Genomic DNA, 20,521 nt, shown 5'->3' with positions numbered 1-20,521 from the left:
CAACAAAGCAATTGACTTTCATCAAATATCTCATACAGGGAACACAAACAAAGCTATCACAGTTCAGGAGTGTTATAAGTTAAAACTATGGGTAGGGCTACAGGTGTAGGATCTTAATTTGATCATCCTGTTGTAGGAGAACTTTCCTTCAGTATAGGACATTTTCAACCTGTATTGTATTTGAGGTTTAAAAAGGCTTCTGAAATTTTTCATTTCTACTTTGAAATTTCAGACTTGATTTTCCCTTACGGAATATGTATCAAACACTACAAAAGTGTCCATGAATTATAATCCACATAATAATTCATGTTTCCTGTTGCTGCAGGATTATTTTCCTGCTGTAGAAAACTGGCTCATATTAAGATCTTACATCTGTAGGAGTTTTCCCTGACCACATGACCTGACCAGGAACAACTCGGCTACTAGACTTACTTTCGTAGATGATCTTAAATCCACTGTTGGAGCGGCTGTTGTCGGTGGTGAAGAGCATATACAGGTGGTTAGTACTACTGAACAGGAACTGGGGCACCTGGGTACCGTTGAACGAGCCAACCAGAGGAGAGAGCAGGTTGGGCCCATCGTGGATCTCCAGGAAGTCATAGCCCAGCTCTGTCTGAAACCTGGACCATTGAGAGAGGGGGAATTATGAATGATGAAATGCACAAATTTGATTTGCTTGTGATAAAACATATTCAGTAGTGCAGTTGCATAAACCTTGATTAAGCTTACTACTGCACTAAAAATAACTTTGAAAGGAGACTCTTTAAAAATACGCAATAAATAAGCAACACCATTCCATTATAAGTGCCTTCATTGATGCAGAAATCCATTCTGCGTCTTCAACAGTTAGAAAGTGCTCATAAAATAGAGTAACTTTATTGATATAATGGACACGCACTTGTCAAACGTGATCTTGATGGAGCGTCCGGGCTCGGTCTCGATGACCCACTCACAGCTGAGGGAGTCCTTATAGTATCCAGGCCACCCTGGGGACAGGATCACCCCATTGGGAGCAGAGAAGTGGCCACCGCAGGGGGCTATAGAGAAGAATACAGGGGGGGAGAGCAAGCGAGAAAGAGAGAGAGTGAAAATACATGTTCTTAAAAGTTTATTGGTGTTGTTGCCTTTTTATATTGACCTGGCACTTCTTCCTGTTAGAAACAAATACTTAAAAATGCCTTATTTGCTAATCTAGAAAATAGTGGCCTACAGCATACTGTACATGTTACAAGGGCAGCTAAGCAGACATGAGGCTCTTTATTACCCTGCCCATATGAGTGATGTCACCACAGCATTAGGAGCCATGTGGAGCAGGGTGAATGACTGACAGGAAGTCAGATAGAAGGAGACTGACTGCCCTACAGCACACTTGTCTCTGTTCCCTGTCCATCCCTGAGCCTCCCTAGCATCCTTCAACACACAGGTCCCCTCCGCTTACACTCACTTAGGCTATTGTCTGTGTTAGGAACAGGGTTATTTACCCCCAAAATTGTGCATGTACGGACGTGCGCATGTACAGACGTGTGCACGCACACACACACACGCACAATATTTACCTTCACATTTGGGGATGGGGCCACTCCACATCACCTTGCCGTTGTCCAGCTCGCAGGTGATGGTCTTGGCCCCCTGGGTCTTGATGAATCCGTCCTCACAGATCACTGAGATGGAGCTACCCAGTTGGAAGTTGTCCCCGAAGCGCCTCGCATTTATTGGGATGCCCGGGTCGGGACACTCGTTGTGGCCGAACGCTGAAAACAGATGGGCAAATGTTGGCTATTTGTCAGATGTAACCAACGTCACTACGGCTTCGCTTCCTCCACTGTCCCTGTCCCCATACTGGGCTTGAAGCATTGGTCCTCTGATCACAAACACGTGGCGGATTGCTTGAAAATGTACAAACCAGTTGCTCCATTGAAAAATATCAAATTCAATGGCGCTGAGGCATACGCAACTATGGGGCAAAACAGACAGTGGTGGCTTAGATTGTTGACAACATGTAAACTATATTTAGTCTCCAAATGTTTATTGAAATAACTACATAAATACAGTTCCACAATGAGCATTTGTTGTCTCTCAAATACATAGTTACAGGTGTTGGCTAGCTAGCTATTAAATTTGGTCATATTAGCGTAGATATGACATCAGTCAAAACCCCTCAAAATAAGACATTGGTGTCAAGAACAAGATAAAACTAGCTGAAATGAGTACCTACAACAAAACAAGACATGGTATTAATAACAAGATAAAACTAGCTGAAACGAGTCACCTACAACAAAACAAGACATGGTATTAATAACAAGATAAAACTAGCTGAAACGAGTCACCTACAACAAAACAAGACATGGTATTAATAACAAGATAAAACTAACTGAAACAAGCACCTACAACAAAACAAGACATAGTATTAATAACAAGATAAAACTAGCTGAAACGAGTCACCTACAACAAAACAAGACATGGTATTAATAACAAGATAAAACTAACTGAAACAAGCACCTACAACAAAACAAGACATGGTATTAATAACAAGATAAAACTAGCTGAAACGAGTCACCTACAACAAAACAAGACATGGTATTAAGAACAAGATAAAACTAACTGAAACAAGCACCTACAACAAAACAAGACATGGTATTAAGAACAAGATAAAACTAGCTGAAACAAGCACTTACAACAAAACAAGACATGGTATTAATAACAAGATAAAACTAACTGAAACAAGCACCTACAACAAAACAAGACATGGTATTAAGAACAAGATAAAACTAGCTGAAACAAGCACTTACAACAAAACAAGACATGGTATTAATAACAAGATAAAACTAACTGAAACAAGCACCTACGACAAAACAAGACATGGCATCAAGAACAAGATAAAACTAGCTGAAACAAGCACCTACGACAATATAAGACATGGTATTAAGTACAAGATAAAACTTGCTGAATGAGCCACCTATGACAAAACAAGACATGATATCAAGAAAAATATCAAACTAGCTGAAACGAGCTCCTACGATTCCCTACATGGCAGCCTCATGTCATTGTTGGTAGCTATCTGGCCATCCAGAATCACAACAACACACAGCATCTTGGCCCCATCAATGCGCACACATCATTTTCGTGGCGTTGTCAGCCAACCCGTCTATAGTAGTGTAAATCTATTGTATTTTCATGGCAGTCATCCAGGAAGAAGTGATGATCCATGGCCCGGAGCCTGTAGTGATGTTCCATGGCACGAAGCCTCCAGTGATAATCCATGGTCCGGAGCCTCCAGTGATAATCCATGGCACGAAGCCTCCAGTGATGATCCATGGCCCGGAGCCTGTAGGGATGAACCATGGCAAGAAGCCTGTAGGGATGATCCATGGCCCGGAGCCTGTAGAGATGATCCATGGCACGAAGCCTCCAGTGATAATCCATGGCCCAGAGCCTCCAGTGATGATCCATGGCACAAAGCCTCCAGTGATGATCCATGGCGCGGAACCTGTAGTGATGATCCATGGCACGGAGTCTTCAGCAACGGTCTGCAGCCCAGAGTCTTCAGCGGCGGTCTGCAGCCCAGAGTCTTCAGCGGCGGTCTGCAGCCCAGAGTCTTCAGCGGCGGTCTGCAGCCCAGAGTCTTCAGCGGCGGTCTGCAGCCCAGAGTCTTCAGCGGCGGCCTGCAGCCCAGAGTCTTCGGCAGTTCAGAGCCTCCGGCGATGATCCATGGTCTGGTTCCTCTGGCGACACAGAAGCGGGGGGATCAGCGGGCGGTGTGGGGGCTACGCCCCGAACCAGAGCCGCCGCCAAGTATAGATGCCCACACGGACCCTCCCCTATAGGTTCAGGTTTGCGGCCGGGAGTCCGCACCTTTTGGGGGGGGGGGGGGGGGAATACTGTACTGTCACGCCCTGACCTGAGAGAGACGGTTTATTTCTCTATTTTGTTAGTTCAGGCTGTGGGGTGGGCATTCTATGTTTTGTATTTTTTTGTGTTGGGCCGAGTATGGTTCCTAATCAGAGGCAGCTGTCTATCGTTGTCTCTGATTAGGAATCATACTTAGGCAGCCTTTTCCCACCTGTGTTTTGTGGGTAGTTATTTTCTGTTTTGTATTCGTTACCTGACGGAACTGTTTGGCCTTTCGTTTTCTTTCTTTGTTCTAGTGTTTCGTTGTTTAATACATATAATGAACACTTACCACGCTGCGCTTTGGTCCCCTCTCTATGACAGCCGTAACAGACATAACATATCATACAAAATGGATGACGTAGTACACAATTGTGCACAATTTTCGTGGGACCCGTTGGGCTCGTGAGTACTACTTTCAAAACTACTGGCTGAAATTATACAAAAGCTCTGGAACCTCACTTCGTGGCAATATTCGAAGCACTTCACTACATGAAAACACCCACTTTTTTCTAAAGGGTGTTTATTCTTTTCGTTATAGTGCTAGTGACCTCCCAGCTATTTTGTCAGACCTTTATAAAGTGTAGAATGGACTTAAACCCTGGCGCAATATGTCGCCCAACTAAAATGGCCCTTAAACTCTTCTTATCACAGCCTCACAGCCCAAGTCAGACTGACTGACTGATGAATGCCTTGTGACAGAACGAGCACGCCAGTCGAACATAACGTTTGTCACAACGAATCCACATTTAACAGTGCTCAATCATGTTACTGATAGTGTCCTACCAGAATAACATGGAATCAGGTGTCAGGCTGTTAGAAAAGCTAGCTCTAACAGTTGTTGCTAAGGATTCATGGCCTCTTTTTTTCCTGTCTTTTTTTGACAGAAGTGATGAATTGGTGTGACATTTCACTTCTCCTTCAGAAAGAAGCCGTTACCAGGTGGCCATTTGAAAAGGATAACTATGATGGGTGTGAGGGGCAAAGCCAGGTTTGGTGGAAATTGATTAAGACCTTATGTGATGACTAAAAAGAACTGACAATGACATGAGCGATAGGGCAGGGTTGGACAAACATCACACGAATCCAATCAGGACAAGATATACAGGACTATGGTCATTACAGTAAAGTCACCACAAGGTGCCACAAAATGATAAGCTATACCTGGTAAGAACCAAGGGCCCAACTCTATTTCACCTGGATTGTGGCAGAGCAACCACGCAATACCTGCTACATGGGTTCAACTAAACTGAGCCCTAATCAACTGACAAAGACAAACAAAGAACAGCACAGAATTCAATGTCAGGGTTAAACCTACTGCTGTATGTGATGTTGAACCCTCGTCCGGCCATGGAGTGGTCTGCCTGGAACTCCAGCCTTAGTATGTTCGTATTACTGTCAAGGTGGGAGGGTGACTCTGCCCCCGAGAAGCGTCCCAGGACGGTGGCGTCCAGCAGCTCGCCGTCTTTCACCGTGAGGAAGTCGTAAGGTGCCTCCAGGTCAAAGTCATTGAAGGCCAGGTGGATGCGACTGCCGGGCTCTGATATGATCAGCCACACACAGTTCATGTTGTTGCTGTAGCCTTCTGGGTAGTCCGGTGATAGAACCGTGCCCATTGGCGCCGTGAAATTGGACAGGCATGGGACTGTAGAGGAGAGGGAGAGGACAAAGAGAGGAGACTTGGATTATATGATTGGGGGTTGATTGGGTACTAAAAGGAACTGTACTGTATGTGGCAGAAATGGTTGAAATATATTTTTGTACATTTATTTATTTCTAATTATTTACTGTAGATGGGTATGGGAGAACTGTACAGTGCAGCATGTTCCAAGTTATCTTCTATTCAATATGAATGTGCCATGCAGGATGATATTTCTAAGAGATTATTTCACCCTTTGGCAGTTTGATCTCCCACTCTCAATGAAATATGAATGCATTCAAATGCAAATTACACTAACTCCTATGGTCGGGGGTGTGAAACACCTCTCTCTAGTCCCATAAGCATTCTATATAAGACAGTTCATCAGATAACTATTAGTATGACTGATTTTGGAGAACAGAGCAGTGAATTAATGATTTGACGCATTAGTGAGAGCCTAAAGCAGCGACAGAAGACTGATTAACTAAGTTAAGTGTGTATTTTTCAAATGCTGATGAACTGATGAGGCGCGATGATGAAGCACGATGAAGCGTGTCCACTTATTAGACTTCCATATCATCTGCATACAACTGAATTTATATCAAGGCAAACAGAGTGTTAACCCTGAAAATGTATCAGTCACTATATGGAACTGAAATATGGTTCTTACTTCAGAGGATCATGTTCAGGTCGTCATTGTAAATAAGAATTTGTTCTTAATTGACTTACCTAAATAAATAAAGGTGAAACAAAATAAAATGTAAATAATATATCATAGCAGAATGTTTGCCTCTCAAAGCTAGAACTCAATCAACACACTTTTTGTAGCATTTTTTGCAAGTAAGAAGTAGATAAGTCTCCATGTTTAAGTTCCCCCATCACACAAGGGAAAGGCAGTATGGTTCTTACTAACAGATGAGCATGATCGTATCCCAAATTGCACCCTATTCCGTATATGATATAGAGCCCATAGGGTTCTGGTCAAAATTAGTGCACTATGTAAGGAATAAGGTGCCATTTAGGATGCTGCCCATTACTGTCCACCCATGAAAATGGTTCATAGGTATTTTCTTCTTCGCAACAACATGAAAATATAATATTGATGTTTTTATACACAATTACAAGAAACTGAGTTAGTTTTAGACACATAACAAAATTACTAAATTATTTTTACCCCTTTTTCGTGACATCCAATTAGTAGTTACAGTCTTGTCCCATCACTGGAGCTCCCCTACAGACTCGGGAGAGGCGAAGGTCGAGAGCCATGCGTCCTCCGAAACATGACCCTGCCCAGCCGCACTGCTTCTTGACACACTGCTCACTTAACCCGCCCGGCCCGCCACAAGGAGTTGCTAGAACATGATGGGACAAGGAAATTGCCGGCTGGCCAACCCCTCCCCTAACCTGGATGATGCTGGTCCAATTGTGCACCGCCTCATGGGTCTCCCGGTCACGGCCAGCTGTGACACAGCCTTGGATCGAACCCGTGTCTGAAGTGACACCTTAAGCACTGCGTTGCAGTGCCTTAGACTGCTGCGCCACTCGGGAGGCCCCAATTAGATGCGTTTTAGACGCCAGAAATTCTATGCGTTTTAGACCCCAGAAATTAGATGTGATTTAGACCCCAGAAATTCTATGCGTTTTAGACCCCAGAAATTAGATGTGTTTTAGACGCCAGAAATTCTATGCGTTTTAGACCCCAGAAATTAGATGTGATTTAGACCCCAGAAATTAGATGCGTTTTAGACCCCAGAAATTAGATGTGATTTAGACCCCAGAAATTAGATGCGTTTTAGATGTTCATACTCACAGATGCACATGGGGATGTTGGCTGACCACTGGTTGTTGTTCTGACAAGATATGGTCCTTTCCCCGATGAGCTCGAACCCAAACTGGCACTCAAAGCGCAGGATGCCCCCATTCAAGAAGCTGTCTCCTTCCCTTATCCCATAGAGGGGCGTACCAGGGTCCCCGCAACTCTCTTTGTCAATCTCTGTGGAAAATAGTGACAAAAACATAGTGCTAGTGAGCATTATCACAGTTGACAATTTATTTTATTTGAGTGAATACCCAAGGGGACATGTGTCTTGTGTCTTTCTGTCATAAAACAAGCATACCATCCTGCTTTCCAATTCACGTAATGGATCCAATTCACACCATGAGTAGTAACAAAGAGGTTGGAATAATACTCAGGCTACATTCAGAACAAACACCGAATCATACAGACAGCAATCACAAGGCGTTGGTGCTCGTCATCACACCCATATAGACAGAAAATACTGTTGTCCTCAGAGCTGAATTATACACTTATACAGTCTTATTTTCTATTCTTTGTGTCCATGTCTGAGAATGTGAAAAAAGGATATGATAGGACAGTTATTTTGTCTGTTTTTTTAAACCCTACCACACTAAGGAAATAGGCATCCAGGTGAATCCTCGCTAACACTATGCCCGTGTCCATCCAGATAAGCATGAGTAAGCACGCAGTGCCTCTATCTCTCCCTGAATGTAGCAGACTGGGAGGCCACAAAAACACCTAGGACTCTATTGAATCTGTATCGCTGAAGCGTTAGACATTTAAAGGTAATTTCCTATTGAGCCGTGTTTACCATGAATGCAGTCTCCGCTAACGCGGGAACATTTCCTTTAAATGTCAATCACACAGTAACGCTGAATTTCTGCGATATGGATTGAAAAGATCCCCTAATCACTCCACCCACACCCCACCCATCCTGGGTCACCACACCCAGGTAACACCCGAGATTGGCCTGTCTGGTTCCCTCAGAGGGTGCGGGTGTTGGGAGGAGATGTAATGCATCTTCTAAGACATCTTCCACCACTGCTCAGAGTTGAACCCTGAACCCTGGTGCTCGCTCCGAGAAAATGTTCAAATGGTAAGGGAAAGAAAAACTCCTCGACATTATTATGATCACGTTAGTGGTTCGTGGGAGTGGGCGTCGTTTATTTCAGCCTAGGTGTAATGGAAGTCTTTGCAAAGTGTGATATATTGCATTCATTTCAGTCATGACACCGTCTTTATGGGAACCACAATACCTACCACCCTGACTGCCTGGGCTGGGCTGGGCCGGGCCTGGGAAGGTTAGAGCATATTTACTGCTCTGTGTTTTACGACATCAGAATAGATGGAGAACAAATTGCTTTAGAGCAGCGCACGTCGCATCTGAATAATGCCTGGCGACAGAATGTTAAACACTAAGGTCATCTTTGTCTGTGGGGAAATGGTCAATTGTTATATCCTACCTGGCATGAGTATTATGTGCTCATAAGCACAATGCATACTGTTTGCCCCTAGCCTGGCCTTTTGTGGGGGGGTTTCTACTCCTGTATTCTTCCAGGAACAGCTGGGCAAATTGTAACGATATTGCCAAGCCTCTGTAAGTAGTGTAACACACAGCAATAAGGCCAGAATGGGGCATTATTTGTCCATTTCTAGCAATACAAGTCATGTATTTCCAGTCAACAATACAGGCTATCACAGAAGCCCAATTTATAGAAAGTAGCAACCACATTGTACATGCAAAAGGGTGAAGAATATGTCATCGTATGCCTATTCCTCACGTATGCTCATTTTAAATACTAGCAGTGAGATTTACTTCTCATAAATCTTGGCTAAGAATTGATCATTAAGCTAGATTCAGTCGTCCCTGAGAATTACAGTCCAATTAGAATCGACATTTAAGAAGTTTATTCAAAGGCCCGATGTGGAACTAGAGAAAAGAACATCTCAAAGATGAAAGTCACTAACAGAGATTCAAAGGACGGGAAGGGAGCCACGCTAGTATAAGCCCACATCTATTCTAATGAGGATATGAAGCTTTATCTGAGATTTTGAAAGCCTTACAGTAATACGCTTGTACTGTATGAGTACTGTTGAGTAGAACTTGACCAACTTATCAAGGGATATACACTACCGTTCAAAAGTTTGGGGTCACTTAAGAAATGCCCTTGTTTTTGAAAGAAAAGCACATTTTTTTCCCATTAAAATAACATCAAATTGATCAGAAATACAGTGTAGACATTGTTAATGTTGTAAATGACTATTGTAGCTGGAAACGGCAGATTTTTTATGGAATATCTACATGAGCCTACAGAGGCCCATTATCAGCAACCATCACTCCTGTGTTCCAATGGCACGTAGGGTTAGCTAATCCAAGTTTATCATTTTAAAAGTCTAATTGATCATTAGAAAACCCTTTTGCAATTATGTTAGCACAGCTGAAAACTGTTGTTCTGATTAAAGAAGCAATAAAACTGGCCTTCTTTAGACTAGTTGACTATCTGGAGCGTCAGCATTTGTGGGTTTGATTACAGGCTCAAAATGGCCTGAAACAAAGACATTTCTTCTGAAGCTCATCAGTCTATTCTTGTTCTGAGAAATGAAGGCTATTCCATGCGAGAAATTGCCAAGAAACTGAAGATCTCGTTCAACTCCCTTCACAGAACAGCGCACACTGGCTCTAACCAGAATAGAAAGAGTAGTGGGAGGCCCCGGTGCACAACTGAGCAAGAGGACAAGTACATTAGAGTGTCTAGTTTGAGAAACAGATGCCTCACAAGTCCTCAACTGGCAGCTTCATTGAATAGTACCTGCAAAACACCAATCTCAACATCAACAGTGAAGAGGCGACCCCTATATGCTGGCCTTCTAGGCAGAGTTCCTCTGTCCAGTGTCTGTGTTCTTTTCTCCATCTTAATCTTTTCTTTTTATTGGCCAGTCTGAGAAATGTATTTTTCTTTGCAACTCAGCATTCCTTATTTCTCTGTATGTATTCAATCCGTATTTCTATCAATTGTAAATTAATGTGTAGCCTTCAAATGATACTACAGTGCAATTTATAGTTATAGTTTATGCTCACAGCTACGGGAACCCTACGAACATTTCCTCGAGGTACGCTCATATTCCAAAATAATCTTCTCATACTTTTTCAGTCTCATGTAGAAAAAAGCCTTTGCGAGAACTGGTAGTTAATTACCAATAGTTCATCTGTTCATTACATTAACCCCTAATAGGGTATTTCCTCAATAGATATTGTAAGAGTTGGAAATTGGAGTTGATGATCATTGATTAGTAATGCCTGATGTGTGTCTATAATTTCCTGTCTGTAATGTGAAGTGACCGATATGATGGTTGCTTCTAGAGAATAAAATCACGTTTTATGACCAGTTGTATGCTGCCTACATCTGGTCTTCATTTTCCTTCTAGTAGTATTTATTTTCTCTGAACCCTTATTACAATGGTATTTCTACACTTATTTAATAAGCATGGCTGCACACACTGAATTCATGTACAGATTCAGCTTCCACAGTGTTGCTACAGTATGTAAAAAATGATGGAATTGGCCGACATCAACGTGACCATTATAATGTGAAACAATATGTCACATCGGAACTTTGTCAAAGATGAAACTGTGATTTGTCCTCCAAGGCTCCATAAAAGTACATTAACATCTCATCAATAGAACATAATATGTAATTTCAGCTCATAAGATATATATTCAGTTTATGACCTAATCAGGGTCCCACATCTTCATTCCAGTTATTGCCCATGGAGGTTTTAAATCTGTCACAGGGGTCCCAAACCTTCAGCTCTTCTCAGTTTGGTGGACGCAAATCAATCAGTGTGTGTGTGTGTGTGTGTGTGTGTGTGTGTTCAAGTTGAAAGTGTTAATGTCATGAGCACAAGTACAGTGAAATGCCTTTCTTGCAAGCTCTAAACCCAACAATGCAGTAATCAATATCAATGTAGTACTAAAAATAACAACGTAGAACAAAAACACACAATAAATAAAAATAAGAGGGTCAGTTCAGGGTCAGTTCCAATAGAATATTTCCAATGTGCAGGGATACTGGAGTGACAGAGGTAGATACTGGATGTATAGGGGTAAGGTGACTAGGCATCAGGATGTATGACAAACAGAATAGCAGCAGTGTATATGATGATTGTATTTGAGTATGTGTGCATGTTTGTAGAGTTAGTATGAATGTGTATGCATGTTATGTGTGTGTGAGCAAATTAAGTGAGTGTGTGTATGTGTTTGTGTTGCTGTGTCAGTGTGCGTGAGTGTGTAGAGTCCTGTAAGTGTGCATAAAAACAGTGCAAAAAAAAAAACTGCATGGGTCAAGTCAAATAGTCTGTGCAGCCATTTTGTGGCTGTCTTATGGCTTGGGGATAGAAGCTGTTCAGGAGTCTGTTGGTGTCAGACTAGATGTACCGGTACCGCTTGCCAGTGCGGAAGAAGAAAAAACAGTCCATGTCTTGGGTGGCTGGAGTCTTTAACATTTCTCCGGGCTTCCTTTCACACCGCCTGATATAGAGGTCCTAGATGGTAGGAAGCTCAACCCCAGTGATGTATTAGGCTGGGATGGAGGCAACCTAAACAATAATATAGTGAAGTGAAGTTGTAATAACGCAGACTACTTCTGCCGGTGGTGTCTACCGTAAGCAGGGACGATTGGCGAAGGACGTGTGGGCGAAAGGAAGAGAGAGTCAGATGTTTCCGACATCATTCTGCTGTTTCCTGGGTACAATCACCACGCGAGTCCGGAGTTATGACAGCAAGAGGAGGCCAGAGCTAGCCGAACAGAACTTACAGGCAAGTAACAGGGAAGTGAATTATCTCAACTCCATAGTAAATCGTATTCTACATAGGAACTGAAACAATATAGCTAACACTATTGGAGAGGATTGGATGTTCAAATCAAATCAAACTTTATTTGTCACATGTGCCGAATACAACAACTGTAGACTTTACCGTGAAATGCTTACTTACAAGCCCTTAACCAACACTGCAGTTCAAGAAGAGTTAAGAAAATATTTAGCAAATAAATTAAAGTAAAAAATTCTAAAAAGTAACACAATAACATAACAATAACGAGGCTATTTACAGGGGGTACCGTTACCGAGTCAGTGTGCGAGGGTTAAAGTTAGAGGTCATTTGTAGATGTAGGTAGGGGTGAAGTGACTATGCAAAGATAATAGACAGCGAGTTGCAGCAGTGTACAAAACAAATGGGGGGGTGGGGGTCAATGTAATAGTCCGGTGACCATTTGATTAATTGTTCAGTAGTCTTATGACTTGGGGGTAGAAGCTGTTATGGAGCCTTTTGGTCCTAGACTTGGCCATCCGATACCACTTGCCAAGTGCTAGCAGAGAAAACAGTCTCTGACTTGGGTGACTGGAGTCTCTGACAATTTTATGGGCTTTCCTCTGACACCGCCTATTATATAGATCCTGGATTGCAGGAAGCACTACCCTCTGTAGCACCTTACATTCAGATTTCGAGCTGGATGCTCTCGATGGTGTAGCTGTAAAACTATTTGATGATCTGGGGACCCATGCCAAATGTTTTCAGTTTCCTGAGGGGTTTTGTCGTGCGCTCTTCACAACTGTCTTGGTGTGTTTGGACCATGATAGATCATTGGTGATGTGGACACCAAGGAACTCTCGACCCGCTCCACTACAGCCCCGTTGATGTTAATGGGGGCCTGTTTGGCCCGCCTTTTCCTGCAGTCCACAATTTTATATGTCATCTCAGAAGAAAATACTAGTAACAATGAAAGTACTAATGAAAGATAAGACAGTAGCTAAATGCTAGCAACACATCCAAGGGACACTACTAGTTAAAAATTCAAAGGGATATTATTCACTACAAATGGAATTACATTCTGATTAAAAGACAGACCTTATTAATAGCCATACAGCGATAAAGTGGGCTTGAGGTGATAGTTTATGTTTTGGTGTTCACAAGCTTTTTGCTGTGATAAGTCCATATGGTCTAACAACAGTAGGGTTGTTTTTGTGACTAATTCTACATGTTTTTATGTGGATTAAGGTCTTTAAGAGGGGATTTTTACTTTCATACAAAGTTATATTTTATGCATTTAGTCTGTAAAGGAAATACAGACAGTGAAGCCAGCTTTTTGCCAAAGCAAAGTGATTTTTCAAAATGATTATTTTTGTGTTTTTTCAAGGTTTACGGAACCGGTTTCATGAGTTAAGACATACAGTATTTTGCTTAAATATTAAGTCTTGTTGTCTATTTTCTGTGTTACTTAAAGTAGGCAACAGAGTCAAGGTTCATTCATATTTGGATGTGAGCTATTTATTATATGCATTTGGTTGTCATTTTGAACTTTGAAATGGGGTTTATTTTGTGTAAAAGTGACCCACAGTATTGTGATTACATTGTTCTTACCAACTCTAAACTTTCTATTCATTCCAAAAACAAAAGAGGATAATTAAAAACAGAAGTCAACAAACCAAGATACTGTGAGAACCCCAAAATCCTGGTTCCCTTGAATTAATGTACTGAGATAATCACACCTTTACATATGCAAATTAGGGCAGGTCTAGGGTGTCTGTGATGATGGAGTTGATGTATGCCTTAACCAGCTTCTCAAAGCACTTCATGATTACAGATGTGAGTGCTACAGGGCGGTAGTCATTGTGGCATGAAGCCTTAGAGTTCTTGGGAACAGGAATGATGGTAGTCATCTTAAAACATGTACAGACTGGGACAAGGAAAGGTTGAAAATGACTGTGAATATGCCTGCCAGCTGTTCTGCAAATGCTCTGAGAATGCACCCTGGAATACCATCCGGCCCTGTGGCCTTACGAGTGTTGACCTGATTAAAGACCTTACTCACGTCGGCCTTGGAGAGCGAGATCACCCAGTCCTCTGGGTAGGTGGGGACCCTCACGCAAGGCACGGTGTTGTTATTGTTGAAGAGTCTATAAAATACATTGAGTTCATCTGGTTGAAAGGCATCGTTGGGCAGATCATGGCCGGTCTTCCTTTGTAATCCATAATGGACTGTAGCCCCTGCCACATGCGGTGGGCATCAGATCCTGTGTAATATGATCTTATCGGCTCTTATTAACCAACCATGCTATTATGTTTGTTTTTTTGCATTGTTCGTAACTTGTTGTGTACATAATTCGCTGGAGAAGGAAACTGAGATTTTGCGGAAAAAGATCAGGGTGCCTTGTGAAGATCAGGCGACGAGTGGCTAATCTGCCTTTGCCTTCCGTCCTGCTAGCTAATGTTCAATCGCTGGAAAATAAATGGGACGAACTGAAAGCACGTATATCCTACCAACGGGACATTACAAACTGTAATAACTTGCCCGGCGTGGCGAACGACGACATTAAGAACATACAGCTGGCGGGTTATACACTCTATCGGTAGGATAGAACAACAGCCTCTGGTAAGACACGGGGCAGGGGCCTATGCATATATGTAAACAAGTCTCAAGGTTTTGCTCGACTGAGGTAGAGTATCTCATGATAAACTGTAGACCAAACTATCTACCTAGAGAGTTTCATCTGTATTTTTCGAAGCTGTCTACATACCACCACAGACCGATGCTGGCACTAGAACCGCACTCAATGAGCTTTATACTGCCATAAGCAAGCAGGAAAACGCTCATCCAGAGGCGGCACTCCAGGTGTCCAGGGACTTTAATGCAGGGAAACTTAAATCAGTTTTACCTCATTTCTATCAGCATGTTAAAACCTCTTAAGTATCGGACCATTTTTTTCAATTTTCGCCTAAAATGACATACCCAAATCTAACTGCCTGTAGCTCAGGACCTGAAGCAAGGATATGCATATTCTTGATACCATTTGAAAGGAAACACTTTGAAGTTTGTGAAAATGTTAAATTAATGTAGGTGAATATTTGTTTTATTTTATTTCACCTTTATTTAACAACTACGACCTATAACAACTGCGACCAACTGCAACCTATAACACATTAGCTCTAGTAAAAGATAATACAAAGAAAAAAAAACATGATTTTGTTTTTGGGGGGGTGGGGTTGTACCATCATCTTTGAAATGCAAGAGAAAGGCCAAAAAAGGACTTAGAAATCCAGGCACAATTTAGATTCTGGCCACTAGATGGCAGCAGTGTATGTGCACATTTTTAAACTGATCCAATGAACCATTGCATCTCTGTTCAAAATGTTGTATCAAGACTGCTCAAATGTACATAATTGGTTTATTAATAACTTTACAAGTTCATAACTGTGCATTCTTCTCAAACAATAGCATGGTATTATTTCACTGTAATAGCAACAGTAAATTGGACAATGCAGTTAGATGAATAAGAATCTAAGCTTTCTGCAAATATCAGATATGTCTATGTCCTGGGAAATGTTCTTGTTACTTACAACCTCATGCTAATCGCAATAGCCTACGTTAGCTCAACCATCCCGCGGGACACCCAACGATCCTGTAGATGTTAAATGTGCAACCAGAGGGAAAAAATTCTAGACCACCTTTACTCCACACACAGAGATGCGTACAAAGCTCTCCCTCACCCTCCATTTGGCAAATCTGACCATAATTCTAACCTCCTGATTCCTGCTTACAAGCAAAAATTAAAGCAGGAAGCACCAGTGTCTCTGTCTATAAAAAAGTGGTCAGATGAAGCAGATGCTAAACTACAGGACTGTTTTGCTAGCACAGACTGGAAAATGTTCCGGGATTCTTCCGATGGCATTGAGGAGTACACCACATCAGCCACTGCCTTTATCAATAAGTGCATCGATGACGTTGTCCCCACAGTGACTGCACGTACATACTCCAACCAGAAGCCATGGATTACAGGCAATATTTGCACTGATCTAAAGGGTAGAGCTGCCGTTTTCAAGGAGCAGGACTCTAACCCGGAAGCTTATAAGAAATCCCGCTATGCCCTCCGTTGAACCATCACACTGGAAAAGCATCAATACAGGACTAAGATTGAATTGTACTACACCGGCTCCGACGCTCGTCGGATGTGGCAGGGCTTGCAAACTATTACAGACTACAAAGGGAAGCACATCTGAGAGCTACCCATTGACATGAGCATACCAGACGAGCTAAATAACTTCTATGCTCGCATCGAGGCAAGTAACACTGAAACATACATGAGAGCATCAGTTGTTTCTGAACGACTGTGTGATCACGCTCTCTGCAGCCAATGTGAGTAAGACCTTTAAACAGGTCAACATTCACAAGGCCGCTGGGCCAGACGGATTACCAGTACGTGTACTCTGAGCATGCACTGACCATCTGTCTGTAATACCAACATGTTTCAATGACTGCCTAAATGACTACCAACCCGTAGCACTCATGTCTGTAGCCATGAAATGCTTTGAAAGGCTGGTCATGGCTCACATCGACACCATTATCCCAGAAACCCTAGACCCACTCCAATTTGCAAACCGCACCAACAGATCCACAGATGATGCAATCTCTATTGCACTCCACACTGCCCTTTCACACCTGGACAAAAGGAACACCTACGTGAGAATGCTATTCACTGCAAATGCTATTCACACTAATCCTCAACACGGGGGCACCTCAGGGGTGCGTGCTCAGTCCCCTCCTGTACTCCCTGTTCACTCATGACTGCATGGCTGGGCACAACACCATCATTAAGTTTGCTGATGACACAACAGTGGTAGGCCTGATCACCGACAACGATGAGACAGCCTATAGGGAGGAGGTCACAGACCTGACCATGTGGTGCAAGGACAACAACCTCTCCCTCAACGTGATCATGACCAAGGAGATGATTGTGGACTACAGGAAAAGGAGGACCGAGCATGCCCCCAGTCTCATCAACGGGCTGTAGTGGAGCAGATTGAGAGCTTCAAGTTTCTTGGTGTCCACATCACCAACAAACTAACATGGTACAAGCACACCAAGACAGTCATGAAGAGGGCACAACAAAACCTTTTCCCCCTCAGGATACTAAAAAGATTTGGCATGGGTTCTACAGCTGCACCATCGAGAGCATCCTGGCGGGTTGCATCACTGCCTGGTATGGCAACTGCTCGGCCTCCGACCGCAAGGCACTACAGAGGGTAGTACGTACGGCCTAGTACATCACTGGGGCCAAACTTCCTGCCCTTCCAGGACCTCTATACCAGGCGGTGTCAGAGGAAGGCCCTAAAAATTGTCGAAGACTCCAGCCAACCTAATCATAGACTATTCTCTCTGTTACCGCACGGCAAGCGGTACCGGAGCGCCAAGTCTAGGTCCAAGAAGCTTCTAAACAGCTTCTAACCCCAAGCCATAAGATTCCTGAACAGCTAATCAAATAGCTACCCAGACTATTTGCATTGCCCTCTCCCCCTTCTACGCTGCTCATACTCTCTGTTATCTATGCTTAGTCACTTTATCAACTCTACCTACATGTACATATTACCTCAATTACCTCGACACCGGTGCCCACGCACATTGACTCTGTACCAGTACCCCCTATATATAGCCCCGCTATTGTTATTTACTGCTGCTCTTTAATTATTTGTTATTCTTCTCTTACTTTTTTGTAGGTATTTTCTTAAAACTGCATTGTTGGTAAGGGCTTGTAAGTAAGTCATTTTGCTCGTTTGATGACTCTGCGGAGGTCGTAGCGGGACTTCTTGCACTTGTTCCTGTCCTCACCCGTAGTGTCAGTGTTTTCTGTGATAGCCCTGTGTGCGGGAGCCCTGTCCTTTAGCTTGGTGCCAACCTCTGTATTAATCCAGGGTTTTTGATTGGGGATGCAGCGAACCTTAACTGTGGGGACAATGCCGCCGATGCATTTCCTAATGAAGCCGGTGACGGATGTGGTTAGCTCGTTGATGTTATCGATGGTGTCTCAGAAAATACTCCAATCAGCTTTCTGATTTTGATGACCATTTCTCAATGGAGGGAGTCAAGGATACTTCCTGTTTGAGCTTCTGCTTGTTAACAGGAAGCAGGAGTATGGAGTCATCTGATGTGTGTGTGTGTGTGTGTGTGTGTGTGTGTGTGTGTGTGTGTGTGTGTGTGTGTGTGTGTGTGTGTGTGTGTGTGTGTGTGTGTGTGTGTGTGTGTGTGTGTGTGTGTGTGTGTGTGTGTGTGTGTGTGTGTGTGAGTGTGTGAGTGTGTGAGTGTGTGTGTGTCCCAGTATTGTGTGTGTCCCTCAGTCTATGTCTGAGTTTGTGATATTTTACAGTACTCTAAGAACTCCCCAAGTCTTCCAATAATATTGAATCTATCAATGCAGCTATTCCTATCTCATTGTGTAATAGGAATATATTCACTTTATTCAAGCTCATCTAGCACTAATTTAGATGAACAAATAAGCACACACTTCATATTCAAATGGTAAATACAGGATCAAGTATTAATCACTCCAACAGGGTGTGTGTATCTCAAATGGCACCCTTTTCCCTATCTATTGCACACTATATTGGAAATAGGGTATGATTTGGGATGCATCCACTGTCTTTCTAGAAATATTCAAATTAAATTTACTTTTGCTCTGACGTCATGGAATGATTCAATGTGGATTAATCATGACTTATATATTTCTTTCCTCACAGCGTCCTCCGGAAATTACTCATTGCCATCATTACTGAGCTCTACAGGATGACAATGTTTGCCTTAATGGCAATAAAATGAAATTCACTCAGAAATAAGAGGCAGCTTTGCTTTGTTTGCTTCAGTACACCATCATATTCAGGGAAATTAACAACACACCATGTTTTCACCCACAGAACGTAATTCTCCTCGACTATTCCGCTTGTTACTACCTACAACTCGATCCATTCTTTCTTTATCCTACCTGCAGCTCAGAATCTTATAGGCCTTATGCATGGAATCTTTAAGAACGTGTGCATGGTAAAAACAAAGATAATAACAAGAGAAATATGCTGAACAATTCGTTTCCATTTCTCTGTTGAACCTTCTAACCTCTACTGGGTGAAATCATGGCGATTCATTGAACAGTATATCTTTTTTGGGTAAAGGGGATGCATCTTAAACACTTACCCCTGTTAGTTGGATAGGCTTAATAGACAGCAGGACCATGGTTATCATGCATCCAAATTAAATCAAATTTGGAAATTTACTGTATATGACAGGATTTGAAAAATATAAAGATGACTAGCTATAGATCTTGAGCAGAGTGTCACTCAAGGACACCAGCCACAATGGGTACCCTTAAATGTTATACCTTTATTTAATTAGGCAAGACAGTCAAGAACAAATTGTTATTTTCAATGACGGCCTAGGAACAGTGGGTTAACTGCCTTGTTCAGGAGCAGAACGACAGATTTTTACCTTGTCAGCGGATTGTGGATTTTTTTTACAAATTAAGACCAGGCACCACGCCCTTATAGGGTATTTTCTCCCCTAAATCATATTACAATGAACTTTAACCAGGATAACGTAAACAAAAACGTTTAATATTAAAAATTTCTGAAATATTGTATTAAAATATGTAAATGAGGCCATGTCTCATTAAACATGTGCATATTTGCTTATTGTGCAAAACCACTTGATCTGAACAATGGATAAAGTCAGTCTAACTATTTTGGTTTCATCTTATTATGACACTCCAGGACCGGACTATTTTCATCTTTCTAGCTGTAAAATACTGAAGTCGTCTACGTAAAATACATTGTTGGCGCATTTTTCCAAATAAAAAATGTACAACGTATCAACAATTAAAGACAAGTACAGTCGTGGCCAAAAGTTTTGAGAATGACACAAATATTAATTTTCACAAAGTCTGCTGCCTCAGTTTGTATGATGGCAATTTGCATATACTCCAGAATGTTATGAAGAGTGATCAGATGAATTGCAATTAATTGCAAAGTCCCTCTTTGCCATGCAAATGAACTGAATCCCCAAAACATTTCCACTGCATTTCAGCCCTGCCACAAAAGGACCAGCTGACATCATGTCAGTGATTCTCTCGTTAACACAGGTGTGTGTGTTGACGAGGACAAGGATGGAGATCACTCTGTCATGCTGATTGAGTTCGAATAACAGACTGGAAGCTTCAAAAGGAGGGTGGGGCTTGGAATCATTGTTCTTCCTCTGTCAATCATGGTTAACTGCAAGGAAACACGTGCCATCATCATTGCTTTGCACAAAAAGGACTTCACAGGCAAGGATATTGCTACCAGTAAGATTGCACATAAATCAACCATTTATCGCATCATCAAG

At 42.3% G+C, this 20,521-nt stretch overlaps 1 protein-coding gene across 1 annotated transcript in view; it reads right to left on the bottom strand.

Moving 5' to 3' along the window:
- LOC106570400 (CUB and sushi domain-containing protein 3) overlaps window positions 1-20,521 on the bottom strand; it is a 738,870-nt gene that overhangs the window by 323,109 nt on the left and 395,240 nt on the right. The window contains exons 14-18 of the mRNA XM_082961236.1: window positions 7,338-7,520; window positions 5,207-5,533; window positions 1,557-1,751; window positions 899-1,037; window positions 433-620 (exon numbers count right to left, since the gene is read on the bottom strand). Coding sequence (XP_082817362.1) covers window positions 433-620; window positions 899-1,037; window positions 1,557-1,751; window positions 5,207-5,533; window positions 7,338-7,520 — 1,032 coding nt within the window. The remainder of the gene's footprint in view (window positions 1-432; window positions 621-898; window positions 1,038-1,556; window positions 1,752-5,206; window positions 5,534-7,337; window positions 7,521-20,521) is intronic.

This window comes from Salmo salar, chromosome 14 (genome assembly GCF_965601325.2).
Source record: "Salmo salar chromosome 14, fSalSal1, whole genome shotgun sequence".
NCBI lineage: Eukaryota > Metazoa > Chordata > Actinopteri > Salmoniformes > Salmonidae > Salmo > Salmo salar.
This window is presented reverse-complemented; position numbering and strand designations above follow the sequence as displayed.